General features: G+C 41.4%; 1 protein-coding gene across 1 annotated transcript in view; it reads right to left on the minus strand.

The window, feature by feature from the left end:
- Positions 1 to 8,558: 8,558 nt before the first annotated feature.
- The window catches only part of TEX10 (testis expressed 10), a 34,386-nt gene continuing 28,766 nt past the window's right edge, over positions 8,559 to 14,178 (minus strand). Inside the window, exons 13-14 of the mRNA XM_083188172.1 lie at positions 13,317 to 13,527; positions 8,559 to 10,660 (exon numbers count right to left, since the gene is read on the minus strand). Coding sequence (XP_083044298.1) covers positions 10,571 to 10,660; positions 13,317 to 13,527 — 301 coding nt within the window. The 3' untranslated portion in view covers positions 8,559 to 10,570. The remainder of the gene's footprint in view (positions 10,661 to 13,316; positions 13,528 to 14,178) is intronic.

The raw sequence follows: 14,178 nt of genomic DNA on the forward strand, positions 1-14,178 counted from the left end.
TTTTTGTATATCAGATTTTGCATATATTACAGTACTGTGATTTGTACCTTAATATACTCAGGGGTTAAAATGAGGGGGAACGGGGTGGAACTGAGTTCCACCACCTCTAACGGTGAGGTGGAACATTTTTACCTCCACATTGGCCCTGCACAGTAATTCTCACAGAAAAGTATTCTCCCTTGCAAGGGGATTCCAAAAAACCTACCACTGGCCCTGTATCTGTCTAATGGGGGGAGGGGAGGGGGTGTAATTAGGTGGCATAGAGAAATGAGTTCCCCCACCTCTGAATGGCCACTTTAAGCCCTGAATATACTATAGTATACATATCATTAAACTGACAATTGTTCAGATATACTAGAGTAGATATACTACTAGAGTAGTGTTCTCTGTTATTTAAGGTATTTAATACAAAAAACAGTCACAATACTTTAACACTTATGATAGGTGGTTTCTCACAGAATGGAGTATATTCATTGTGGTGTATTTTATTAGACACATCACATGCTGGTAAGGCATCATTAATTTTGAATGCCATTCGTTCAAATAGATATGAAAGGTGATATTTCATTTCTCAATGCTCCTCTCAGATAGATGTATTATACTCCTTTTAGTGGTTGCTTAAGTGGCAATTTCTCAATAATAGTGGCTCTAGTGCTTTATTTTTACACTGCAATATAGACATCAGTTTGAAATACAAACCCGACCAAAATCTCACTCCGTCATGCTGTGTTACAATGAAAAGCCAGAACTTTTTATCTTGTCAATATATTGTAAGTGCAATTGCTTATTACATATTTTATGTTGTGAAGACTACCTGCACTATTCTAGTTTCTTCTACATCTCCCTCCATTGAGTGAAATGGGAGATTGTTTCCTACAGATGTGACCGATTAACAGGATTGTTTAGGACATTATCGCATCTTCTTCCCCAATTACAGAACTTGGATTTGGTGATAGAACTCCTATTATATTTAACACCTGCATGGGATTTACAGCTCTTGTCCTGTTTCATTATCACATGGTTATTCCATGAGTGCTTTCTGTATGCAATATTCTATTTTATCCATTGTATCTGCTTAAGTAATTTGGATGTATTACTTGGTTTTGTACTGAGTTTAGCTGCATGTGGGTTTTATCTTATTCCAATACGTCTTTCTATAAGTCATTGTTCCACAGACTAACACACACACACACACCAGTAAAAGAGCCAACAAACCCCTCATCACAATAAAGGAACCTATTATCAACCAACTCACTACCCGTGCACTCACTGTCCTTGTAGTAGGATACCTGGGATGCAGGTCCGGAGCAGGAACCTGGTAGCATTATATTTCTGAAGAGCAGCTCTGGTCTCCCAATCTGCAGCCTGTGCTCAAGCCTATGTAGGAGTGTAACAGGGAAGTTGCTCCAGAAAACTGGAGAGATATTGCATCTAGAGTTGCCTGCGCCCAGGCTTCTGTGAAGAAGCTCTGCCTCCTTCCTGCTCCTTACCCCATCATGGTTACCTCCTACGGTGTTGTACAATAAGGTCCACCTACCGCCTGCTCCTTACCCCATCATGGTTACCTCCTACGGTGTTGTACAATAAGGTCCACCTACCCTGCAGCCATGAGCTACAGGATGCTCACCCACCCACAGCTAACCATTACTCAATGCAGCCAGCTAAAAACCGTGGCTCTGCAATAGTTTCAGCAAGATTCCTGCTACAAAAAGCAGTGGTATGGATCCAATAAAACAACAGTAATTAGGTCAATAGTGTCTTAAACCAAACCAAAAGGTCGACATTGGAAAAATGTTAAACACAAGCACACAAAAGGTGCACATGTATTTTTCACATGCCCCCCGCCCCCCAAATTAGTATACCACTACACTTGGCACAAACTCATATCATCCATCACAGTACCAATCTTTTGCATGTGTCGACCTATTGTCCTTATATAATGTAAGCTTGCAGCAGGGCCCTCCTACCTCTAAGTCTGTCTGTTGTTACCCAGTTTGTTTGATCACGGTTTACTATTTTAAAGCGCAACGAAATCTGCTGCGCTATATAAGACAAATAAATAATGTCCAAGTCTACCAATAGTGGGTGACCTAATGCATTTTGATGAAAAGCCAGGATCCCCCTTGGGAAAGTATCCATTGCAGGCACTCCTCTGTGCAAGGACTATTCACTCTTAATGCAGTTCAAGGATCTCAGTTAACCTGAAGATACAAGATTTAAAGCAGGGATTTTAGCACAGCCAAATAGCAAAACTGTAGCAGGGCATGCTGAGATGTGTAGTTCAACAACAGTTGGAGGGCCAAAGATCCCACATCCCTGCTCTAAAGACAGTATGTGAAGAGCATTTTTTTATACAACTTCTAGTACACATGAACTTAAACCTCAAAAACATTTATATTTAATTGCACAAAGTGTGGTGGCACTATATTTGTAAGTTGATAATATTGTCTCCCAGGAATTAAGTCAATTGTTTTTTAAACATGCTTTTATATTCACTAGCAGTGCAGTGTCATCCCGTGTTGTTGGGCATGAATAGCCTAGCTGAATACACCGGTTTTAGAAATGAGTTCACAATGGCAGCTAGGTGATCGTTACGGATTATACTCACGATAATTCCTTTTCTTCGGAGTACTTCATGGCAGCCTTAACAATGGGTTCATCCCTCTCATCCTCCTATTTAGACAGGTAGATTTTTTTCCCCCAGGATCTAGCTCCTCCTCTTCCTCTCCCAATATAGTCCAGCCTCTTCCCTGTAGCACTAGTCTTTGAATGTCTCTGCCCAAGGTCCTAGGAAAATAAACACACACACACACACACACACACAGGGAGGGCTAAAAATATGGGCTGCCATGAAGTATTCCGAAGAACAGGAATTATCGTGAGTATAATCCATAACTTTCTTCTTCATACTTCATGGCAGACTTAACAATGGGATGTACCAAAGCATTAGGGAGGGCATATAATACCTTTTAAGCCAAGGCTTGATGTAACACTTCACTTCCAAACTGACTCTCAGATACATCTAGAGAATAATGTTTGGAGAAGGTGTGAATAGATGACCACGTTGCTGCTTGGCAAATTTCTTTAGCTGAAAGTTCTGCCTCTTTCGACCAGGAAGCTGCTATCGCCCTGGTCGAATGTGCCTTTATACCTTTAGGTACCACGCGTCAAACTTTTTTGTAGGTAAAGGAAATTACTTCTTTAAGCCATCTTGAGATGGTTTGTTTTAATAGTGAAGAACCCTTCCTTGCTCCCATCGGGACAACAAACAGGGACTCATTTTTCCTAAAAGTATCAGTCCTGTTCATATAGATTTTGACTGCTCTGACCACATCTAATGTATGCAGTTTATGTTTCTTCTTACTTGAGGGATCAGGAAAGAAGCATGGTAGTACAATCTCCTGGCTCATATGGAAGGATGATACCACCTTGGGTAGAAAGGTTGGTTTGGTTCTAAGGACGATCTTATCTAGGAAAGTCTTTAGGTACGGATCCTTCATGCAAAGAGCTTGCAACTCGCCAACTCTCCTGGCAGACGTGATTGCTACTAAAAAGGCTACATTCCAAGTCAAAAACTTCAAGTGTGATTTATCCAGTGGTTCAAAGGGTGCATCTAATGGACCATTTAAAAATAAATTAAGGTCCCATTGGGGCACTAAAGGCCTAACCCTAGGCTAATTTCTCTAGACAGCTTGAAAAAAATCTTTTAATCAGATCATGCTCTGCCAATTTTTTTGTCCAACAAAACACTTAGTGCTGAAATCTGTACTTTCATTGTAGCCACTGCTAATCCTTTGTTAAATCAGTCACAAAGAAACTGCAGTACATGAGATATATCGGTGTGAGGGAATCTGAACTTGCCCTCAGACCATAAAGCAAATTTCCTCCATATCCTATAATAAATCAATAATGAAATGTTCTCACGAGCTTGGATAAGGAGCTTGGATAAGGATATCAACTACCTCAGAAGAAAGATTCTTTCCTTTTAATTGTTGCCTTTTAATTTCCAGGCCGTCAAATGTAAATTTTGTAGGTCCTGACAAGTTATAGGGCCTTGACTCAGAAGATTGTCCGACAGAGGTAGGAACAATGATTCTGCCATAGCCATGCTTTCTAGCATTGGGAACCAGGCTCTCCTGGGCCAGTATGGGAGCACTATAATAATTTTTCTCTGTTCCGTTCTTATCTTCCATAGCACTCTGTGGATTGGGGAAAACGGTGGGAATACATATGCTAGGGAGAATTGCCATTTTTGAGACAGGGAATCCATCCCGCAAGACCCCCTGAGCCGTATACCTGGAGAAGAACTTTGGCAGCTTTTTTTTTTCTGCAGATGCTATCAGATATATTTCTGGTCAACCGATATGATGTATGATCTGTTGGAATACTGAGTCCTCCAATTCCGATTCTCCCGGATTCACAATCTCCCGGCTTAGGAAGTCTGCTAAATAATTTTCTTCTCCGGGTACACGCAAGGCAGATATTGACTGAAGATTGTCTTCGGCCCAACTTATAAGAAGTTCCAACAAGGTTTGGCCTCCCTGCCGATTGATGTAAAACACCATGGCTGCATTGTCTGAGAAGATGCGGACATGAGATCCTCATGTCGTTGCGGAAGAACTTTACTGCCAGACTTAATGCCTTCAATTCCCTGTGGTTGGATGATAGTTCGGCCTCTAGAGGGGACCAAACCCCCTGACAGGTTTTCCCTAGACCATACGCTCCCCAACCTGTGGCGAGCGCGCGTCTGTCGTGATCACTTGGTACTGCGGGCTCAACAGTGAAGATGTTCTGGCCAAGAGGCGATCTTCCCACCATCTTAGGGAACGCTTTACTGCTTCTGGTATCCTTATTTGCCATTCCAAGGAGACTTGGTGTCTTGAGTATTTCAGTAGAAACCACTGAAGAGGTCTCATCCTCCATTTCGACCAAGGTATAGTATCTACTGTGGAGGCCATCATAACTAGTAAGCTCATTGGCGATCTTAAATGAGACTTTGTTGCTGCAGAGAATCAGGGTAATCAACTGATGGATTTTTTCGCATCTCTTTCTGAATAGAGAAATTTGAAATGCAGATGTATCTATAATTATTCCTAAAAACTGGATTTTCTTTGTGGGAACCAATTGACTTTTTTCCCAGTTCACTAGCCAGCTGTGATCCTGCAAAAATTGAATAACAGTCTCTTGCCACAATAGCTTCGTCTTCTGACTCAGCCGAATTTAGCAGATCATCTAGATATGCCCAAATCATCACCTTCTGTTTTCTGAAACTTTCGATGAGTACCACCAGCACTTTTGTAAAAACTTGAGGTGAAGAGGAAAGGCCAAAAGGAAGACCGGTAAACTGATAATGTCCTTCTCCTATGCAAAACCTCGGGTATTTCCTGTCGGTAACTGCGATGGGAATATGAATAGTCATCTTTGAGGTCTATTGACACCAAATAATCGTTTCTTCTTAGACCCATCAAAATAGATTTTGTTGTCTCCATGTGGAATTTTCTTTTCTTTATTTCGGTCGTTTAGACCTCTTAAATCTAAAATGGTCCTGTAACCTCCAGTGACCTTGCTTACGATGAAAAGGCGGGAATATACTCCTGATTCCTTCTCTGCATCTGTGACTAACTCGACTGCACCGGAGTCGATAAGGTTTTTTAAACTTAAATTTAAAGCTTCTCTCTCTACACCTGGAGGTGGAAGTCTTGAAATCAAAACTTTTGCCAGTCTGGGCCTTGAAAAAAAAAAAAAAACCTCGAGATGGTACCCCTTTATGGACTACTTGTATTACCCACTCGTCTCAAATGGTTTGTTTCCATATGTTCGCGAACTTCAGTAGCCTTCCTGCCACCTAGGCAGATTCCACGGGAGGCATAGCGTCACTGCTTCTGTCCTTGAGGGACTGGTGAAAAAAGGCTCTTGTTGTCCCCGATGCATACCTCTCACGAAAAAGGCCTGGTCTATATGCTCTGGCCTGCCGGAATGCTTGCCTGGAGGAATAACCAGGAAATCTCCCTCTTTTGTCCTGCGGCAGCCTCACTGACTTGGCCCCAGACATCCACTGGATCACCGGATACAATTTGCTACCAAAAAGGAAAGCACCTTCAAATGGGAGTAGCCAATTTATTTTTAGAATGGGAGTCTGCAGCCCATGATCTCAACCATAACGCTCTCCTAGCGACCACTCCTGAAGTCACTGATTTGGCCGAGAAATCTAAGACATCTAGTGAGACTTCACAAATGTAATCAACTGCCAACTGCACTTGTGCCAAATTTTTACTCATTTGATCACGTGAGGTTTTATCCTGTAAATCCTCCTGTATTGATGCACACCAGATACGCAGGGCCCTAGCCAAAGATGCTATAGCCACTCCTGACTTCATGGACACTGAGTTAGAGATATGTAATCTCTTCAGGGCCGTCTCCATTTTTTTCTCCATGGCATCCTTCAACGTAGCCCCATCCTCTAGGGGTATAGTTGTCCGTGTGGTAACCTCTGCCACAGCTGCATCCACTTTAGGGATACCACACTATTTCAAAAACTCTTCATCTATAGGGTACATGCGATCAATTCTTATAAATGATCCAACCCTCTTATCAACATTGTTCCATTCTTTGGAAAGAATATCCTTCACCACCTTCTGGATAGGAAAACATCTTCCTTTTTTTTTTTTATCTGTCTTCAAAAAGGGAATCATAATCTGACTTCACAGGCTGTTTATAATTTAGAGTTTTGTATAAATCCTTAAATACTATTTCAACCAATTCTAGATTGAATAAACGATCACCCTCCACTAATTCTCCTGATTCTGCAGTGGAATCATTTTTATCAGACACAACGTCACCAGAATCAGCTATAACATCATCGTCTAGGCTGGTCTGAGACCGGGATCTTTTACTAACATGAAACTCTGCCTTGGTTACAGTTATTTTTCATCCAAGACATCATATCAGCAAGCTGTGAAGACACACTGGGGCCTGATGACTTCCTTTTGATACACTCCTGACACATAGTTTCTTCCCCCATAAACGGTTTATCACACATAGGGCAACTCTTGGCTGTATGCTTCTTTTTACAGATCTTCTTTTTAGGTGTAGCAGGCACACTAAAAAGACAAAAGAAAACCCCTAACTAAACTAAAAGGATAATGTAATGTAATCACCAGTCCTCACAGAGGACTTCCCTGGGCAGCAGTATACTGGTCTTATCAGAGCCTTTCAGGGCCGTCTCCTCCTCCATTATAGCGCAGTTATCAGAAGGCTTACTGCAGCCACTTCTGGTATGCTCCTGCAACGCCTATTACACCGGGCAGGCGCTAAATACCCGAACTTGCGGGTGTTGGAGCGCATGCGGACCGCCCACCTCTAGAGGTGGAACGCATGCCGCGCGCTCCTGTACGCCCGCCGGAAGACATCACAGGCACGCCTGACATGCAACCCGGTACTCCGCTGCGATGCAGCCGGAAAGGAGACCGCACGCTCCGGCTTTCCTTACACAGCAGCCTGAGCCAGTTATACTGGCAGCCGCCACAGTATTGCGCCATGCTTGTTACTTGCCAGGACACCTCCATCGGCCCCACTGAGTACAGAGAAGCAGCCATGTCAACGCCGCCGGCCAGGACTTCACCAGGACAACGCCAACCTACGCTACCCAGGCCCAGCAGCATAACCAGCCTACTGGGATAAAAAATAACACACTCACACTACACTACCTGTAAATAGATAGAGACAGGAAAAAGACTAGTGCTACAGGGAAGAGGCTGGACTATATAGGGAGAGGAAGGGGAGGAGCTAGATCCTGGGCAAACAACTACCTGTCTAAATAGGAGGATGAGAGGGATGAACCCATTTGTTAAGGCTGCCATGAAGTACGAAGAAGAAATTTCCTTTTTAGATATTTAATACTCATGACTTAAAGCACAGTTTTCCATTTGGGCACTATTTAAGAACTGAATGATTGCTGTAAACACTTAAGAAGCTAAAGACAATAAAGGGGAAATACAGATTCTTTTAAAGCATGAATGAGAAATACACCTTAACCAGTGGTGTATCTATAATGGGTGCAATGTGCACAGTGCACACAGTCCCCAGAGTCCTAGGGGGCCCCACACTGCACTCATTTAAAAAAAAAAAAAAAAATACGTATCCCTCCTGAATCCTGCATTGAGGGCCATAGTGCTGCTGGAATCACTGGAAATTGGTGTGGCAACATTTTCTCAGCGGTCTGGGCATGTGCAATAGAGTCTGAACCCTCCAGAGCTCAGACTGTATTGTGCTACGAGATGGGGCTCTGCGCAGAAAAAGAGGGGGCCAGAATAGAGAAGACTGCATACAGGCCTCCTCCGCTCTTAAAGTGCCCCTGACCTGGACCTAACTAGTGCTTAAAGTCTAGACACAGTACAAGTTATAGATGCACAGTATTAAAGAACAGCCAGTATTCCATTATAGTCATTTCTATTTCTCTACAATTGTATTACTTTTTATTTTTAAAATGTATATATAATTTTAATTAAGGTCTTTTTTTTTTAATCCATGGAGACATATGTCAGACAAAGAATCCCATATACAAGTAAATACAATTGATAGTCTGAAAAACATCTACATTAATGAATCTAACATTTACCATATACGTAAAACCCAAATCCAGTCTTGGTGCATCTTTGGGACCAGAGCCGGTAATTAGGTTGCTACAGCAATGGGAATACAAGCTACAAAAGCATACCTCATATGAAATACAGGGGCTTTGGAAGATGTGGTAAGGACTATGGGGAGATAGCCAGTGGCATCTTGAATGATGAGCTTTTCAGTCTAACCAGCATTACCACAAATAGTCAAAAGTAGTTTTATACATTAATAGTTTAGCTAAATACCAAGTACAAAAATATAGGAAGAAACCATTTACTTTCATTTTAACTGTGCATAGCAATATTTAGGTTTTAAATAAACTATACACATTAAGAAAATCAAACATTTTATTTAAGCATTTGGGACAAGTTTACTGTACAGCAAAAACATTTTTCAGCCAAAACCCTTAAAAAAAAAAAAAAAAGTAGTATGCATTTACAATGAATTGAGTTTTTAATAAAAACAAACAAAAAAACACACATTTGTGACAACAAAAAAAGGTCTAAATTTGGAATAAGGATTAGACAAACTAGTTTAGGAAGGTGTAGTTTACTTTTAAATAAGCAACTTAAAAAAAAAAAAAAATTGCAGTACTATTATGACAAACCAAATTAACTACAGTATCTTCTTACATTACAACTGAGGTCAAAATGGATACTCATTCTAAAGTCTTCAGATATCAACATATTGCAACTGTACATGTGAACTAAATACAAAGAATCGTGCCACAATGTAAGAAAGCCCCCAGTCTCCAGATATACTTAATTCTAAGCACCCTGTAGAAACAAGGAGGTAGAGTACCAGGGTAGCAAGTTTGAGTTTGGTTCAATAGAAAATAAAAATAAAATGAATCAAATTTTGGCCCCCAAATGGCTGACCGCTTGAAAAAGTCGACATGGAAAAGGAAGTTGACATAAAAATGGTAAAGATTTCTAAAGTAATTTTGTAGGTTTTCCCATACTTAGCCAATTCAGAGCAAACACAAGTCAGGTAATGTACCTCACTCCACTACTGATGCACAGGTTACAATTTCTAATCTTAGTCCACATGGATGGAAAATTATGAAAAAGTTGGAAGAAAACCCCTCCCCCCACCCATGCTGATCCCATTTTGCAGACGACCGATTACGGTCTAAGTTTTCTCTGTCAATCTATCAACTGGATACTGCAGGTTTGATAGGAGCATTACAAAGTCTGAGAGACCGCCCTGTTTTCCTCGTAATCGGACAAAGGTTTTGGCCAAAATTCAGGAGTTCTCCATTAAGTCAGACATATGTTGGCTGTAGAGATCTTTCTGTGCTACTTCATCAACACTGAATATAGTGTTAAGCTGTGTACACACGGGCCGATATTAAGCACTTATCGCTAGCAAAATGGTCGCTGAGCGACTATATGGCCAGTGATTTATAAGTGCTGAGGGCGACAAAATCGCCGGGTGCGCGCTCCCGTGTTCAGCCCCTAATGGTCGCTTGTCGCAGGAGTATGCTCCTGTGACCAGCTATTTCCCCCTGTGGCTCCCCCGGCGGAGTCTCCTTTCTTCAGCAACCATCTCTGGTCGCTGATGAGAATGGGACACTGAGTAATATATTGCACTGTGTGTACACAGCTTAAAGCTAATCTTTGCTACTATTCAGAAGAGCAACAGTTGCTATTCTTTTCTATAGTTAAAACATTTAGAACAATAACAAAATTGGCAGCTTATGGTGAAAAGGTGTATAACACATGTAAATAGATCTCAGCAAAATAAAAGAAAATTAAAATGACATCCAAAAAAACTTTAGAAAAAGGTCTAGCAATTCACTAATAACACTGTGCAAGAATGATGGTAGGCAAAATATTTTGTTGTCCAGCAGTAAAAACACATTCAGTTTCTGAAGTCACAGCTTGTTTGTTTTTCTAAATTTGTCACTATATACAATCCATTCCATAAAAAGGTCTAAAACAGCAGCAAATCACTCTTGAATCTGTTTAGAGAGATAAACATTGAAGCAGTATTGAAGATCTGTAAGCCACTGTTCTTGAATTTCACAGCTCTTGAGATTCTAAGAGGAAACAAATGTAATAAGATATGTATACATATATATATACACACACACACACACAGTGTCTTTTATAGGCGGACATATATTCCAAATCACATTCTAACTGCACTGGAGTAAAGAACAACACAGGCTAGAGCAGGGCTGGGCAACACCGGCCCTCCAGATGTTGATGAACTACACATCCCAGCATGCCTTGCATCAGTTTCAGCATGCAAAGCATCCTGGGATGTGTAGTTCATTAACATCTGGAGGGCTGGTGTTGCCCAGCCCTAGAGGGAAGCGCTCATGAAGGCTTAGGGTGGGTACACCTTAAAACCATCTCATTGCAATATGTTGTTTCTGGCCAAATCGGAACATCATATTGGCTGGATCATTCAGTGTGTACCAATTATTCTCCTGTGGGGCGCAGACGACATGTTCTGGTTGGCTGGACTGCACGCCCAATCAGAAATATCGTACCACGCGTATGACATTGTACATTGTAGACTCATGTATGCGTGGCCAATTGCATGTTCCTGTCAAACTTCAGATAGGCCGGGAAAACATAGATCTGGTAGATTTGATAGCCTCCATAGTGAGTAAAGAGCTGATCCTGGAGATGTTGCAAAAAAATGTATATTTAGCATAAAATAAGGAAGTCCTACTGAGTTTAAAAAATGCTGGGACAGTCATGTAGAGATGAAAGAGTCTTAGATTTCTAATTAGTACACTTGTGTATTCTCAGCATAAAATGGTGTAGTAGACTGAAGGATCTGATGGAGGAGTGGACAGAAAGATGGCAGCCTCACGGAGCCTAAGCGGGTGGAGGCTTTAAAGGAGAAAAAGGGAGGTCAACACTGACCTTCGTTTGAAATTAAAACTAAAGTTGCAAAGTGAGTTGCAGGAACAGAAATCGAACATGCATGGGAAGACACTCCAAGAGCTTGAAGTTGAAAAGCATGTTTAGAATGTGAAAATCAAGCAAGTAGCATATTAACATAGTAGTTTAGGCAGAAAAAAAGACGAACGTCCATCAAGTTAAACCTTTGGTTATATAGTCTATTTGTTATATCCCTATAGATGAATTGTGTATTTTGATTTCATTTGCACCCTTGGATGTTTTAACCAATAAATGATTGTCCAACCTTTATTTTAAATGTATTTGTTGTGTCTGTCGACACCACCTCTCCAGGTAGAGAGTTCCATAATTTACCTGACCTAATCATGAAAAAGCTTTTTCTTCTAAGGGTAGGAAATCTCTCCTCTAGTCTAAATGCATGCCCACGTGCCGTAGACTACTTCCTCAAAGCAAAAAGGATGCCTGACAGTTCCTTATATTGGCCCCTGATATATTTATTTATTTTTTATTAACAGTTTCTGATATAACGCATACATATCCCACAGCGATTTACAGAGGATATTTGAACATTCACATCAGTCCCTGCCCCAGTGGAGCTTACAATCTATATTCCCTACCACATGTACACGCACACACAGACATTCTAGGGTTCATTTGTTGGGAGCCAATTAGCCTACCAGTATATTTTTGGATTGTGGGAGGAAACCCACGCAAGTACGGGGAGAATATACAAACTCCGCACAGTTAGAGCCATGGTGGGAATCTAACCCATGACCTCAGTGCTGTGAAGCAGTAATGTTAACCACTACACCATCCGTACTGCCCATATATTTGTACACGTTAAGCATGTCTCCCCTTAAACGTCTCTTTTCCAGCGTAAATAATCCCAATTTCTCCAGGCTATCTTCATAGTTTACATTTTCCAACCCTTTAATTAGCTTGGTTGCTCTACTCTGGACTTTTTCCAGTTCTATGATGTCCATTTCGTAGTGCGGAGCCCAGAATTGCACTCCAAATTCTAGATGTTTAACCAGTGGCTTGTAAAGTGGCAGAATTACATATGTGTCCCTAGCCTCTATGTCCCTTATACAGGCTAGTATCCTGCTGGCCTTATTTGCTGCTACATGACACTGAGCACTACACCCCAGTTTATTGTCAATTTGGACCCCTAGATCCTTTTCCAATTCTGATTTACCCAGCATTAAAAGATAGAGGGGTTAATGACCTAAGGAGAGTTGCACCTTTAGAATTAAGGTTATTATTAAAATCCATAATGTAAGGAGTGGAGGAAGGTAGAGGGGGCAATTAAAGCAAAAAAGCAGGAGTTGAAGAAATGGGAGGAGTTTAAAATGAAATAATTTGTAGAGTGAAAGAATGGATATGTAAGAAGAGCAACTAATTGAAGGAGGAAGTCCGAATATGAGCAGTAGTCTCTTCTACGCCAATGTGCTGCATGGGAAAAAAAATTCTAGGTAGCAAGACAGTCTAGAGTAGCAACAATGGAGTGTAGATCCTTAGATATTGAGTGACTGCTGGGATAGTACAGTCTAGGGAGAAATTTATGAGTAGAGGAGATAATGGTTAGAATGCAATGTAAATGTGAAACTAGAGATGTCACAGTGACATAAAATGACAAGGTCTAGCATGTGCCACTGGTGTGAAAAGAAGAGGAGGTCCATTGAGTATGGTATAAATACCAGCAGAGAATATTTGGATCATAAATTTAGATAGTTCAAAGTCACCAATGGTGAGAGAAGGGATGTCTAAATAGACCAAGTGGGGATCAGTAAGTTGTATCTCTTACTCATTTTAACATACCATGACATCTTGAAGGGTCTGCTGTACTAAGAAAGCATTGGTCATCATGTGACTTCTTAGCTGTGTATTCTGTAGCAGTAGACGAAGCAACTGTGCAATAACTGGCAGCTCTTCCTGACATGCCCTGCTGACTTGAAGATTTTGCAGCATCAGCTTCAGAACATTTGGCAGCATAGAAAGCAAGGAAATGCATGAGCCCCACAGAATATCCCTAAAACAGAAAAGCACGTGTAAATTACATGAAAAAATATACAGAAAAAGTCAGATAAAATAATAATAAAAAAATATTTGGGGGGGGGTTTACATTGTACATAAATTTAGTGTGTATACTTTAGGCCCTGGATAGGAATCCTTAGAGCAATTCTGTTTTGAAATACACATTTTCATAGTGATGTAATAGGACCATCCATCCATATAATACCCTTTTCCTACCGTACAAATAACCTGAATCATTGTGCGGTGTAAAAACACCATTTTGAAAAACCTGGGTCCAGCAACCCGGCATTCCAACCCAAGTTCATGGAAGGGTTTTACCTGCTGGGCAGTGTAAATGGGTAATCCGGGTCGAGCGACCGAGACGCTCTTACAGTATAGGGATGAGGCAGAGTCAGCTCTAAGCGCTGCCTCCTCCCCAATGACACGCCACCGCCGCGCCCCCCTGTGTGACATCAGTGACCAGGTTTGTTGCCGGGTCGCTGAAGGGAGCTTCACCTCCCAAATCTGGGTTTCTACTGCTGGGACAGACCAGTGTGGAAATCATGGGTGCGACCCGGCATTTGCGTTGTGAAAGTGTATGAGTGTCAAGAGGCCCGCCCCCTCCCAGCACAACCAGTGGTTAGGATGAGACATAGATCATTAAATA

The sequence above is a fragment of the Crinia signifera genome, chromosome 5, assembly GCF_055691185.1.
Source record: "Crinia signifera chromosome 5, ASM5569118v1, whole genome shotgun sequence".
Taxonomy (NCBI): Eukaryota; Metazoa; Chordata; class Amphibia; order Anura; family Myobatrachidae; genus Crinia; species Crinia signifera.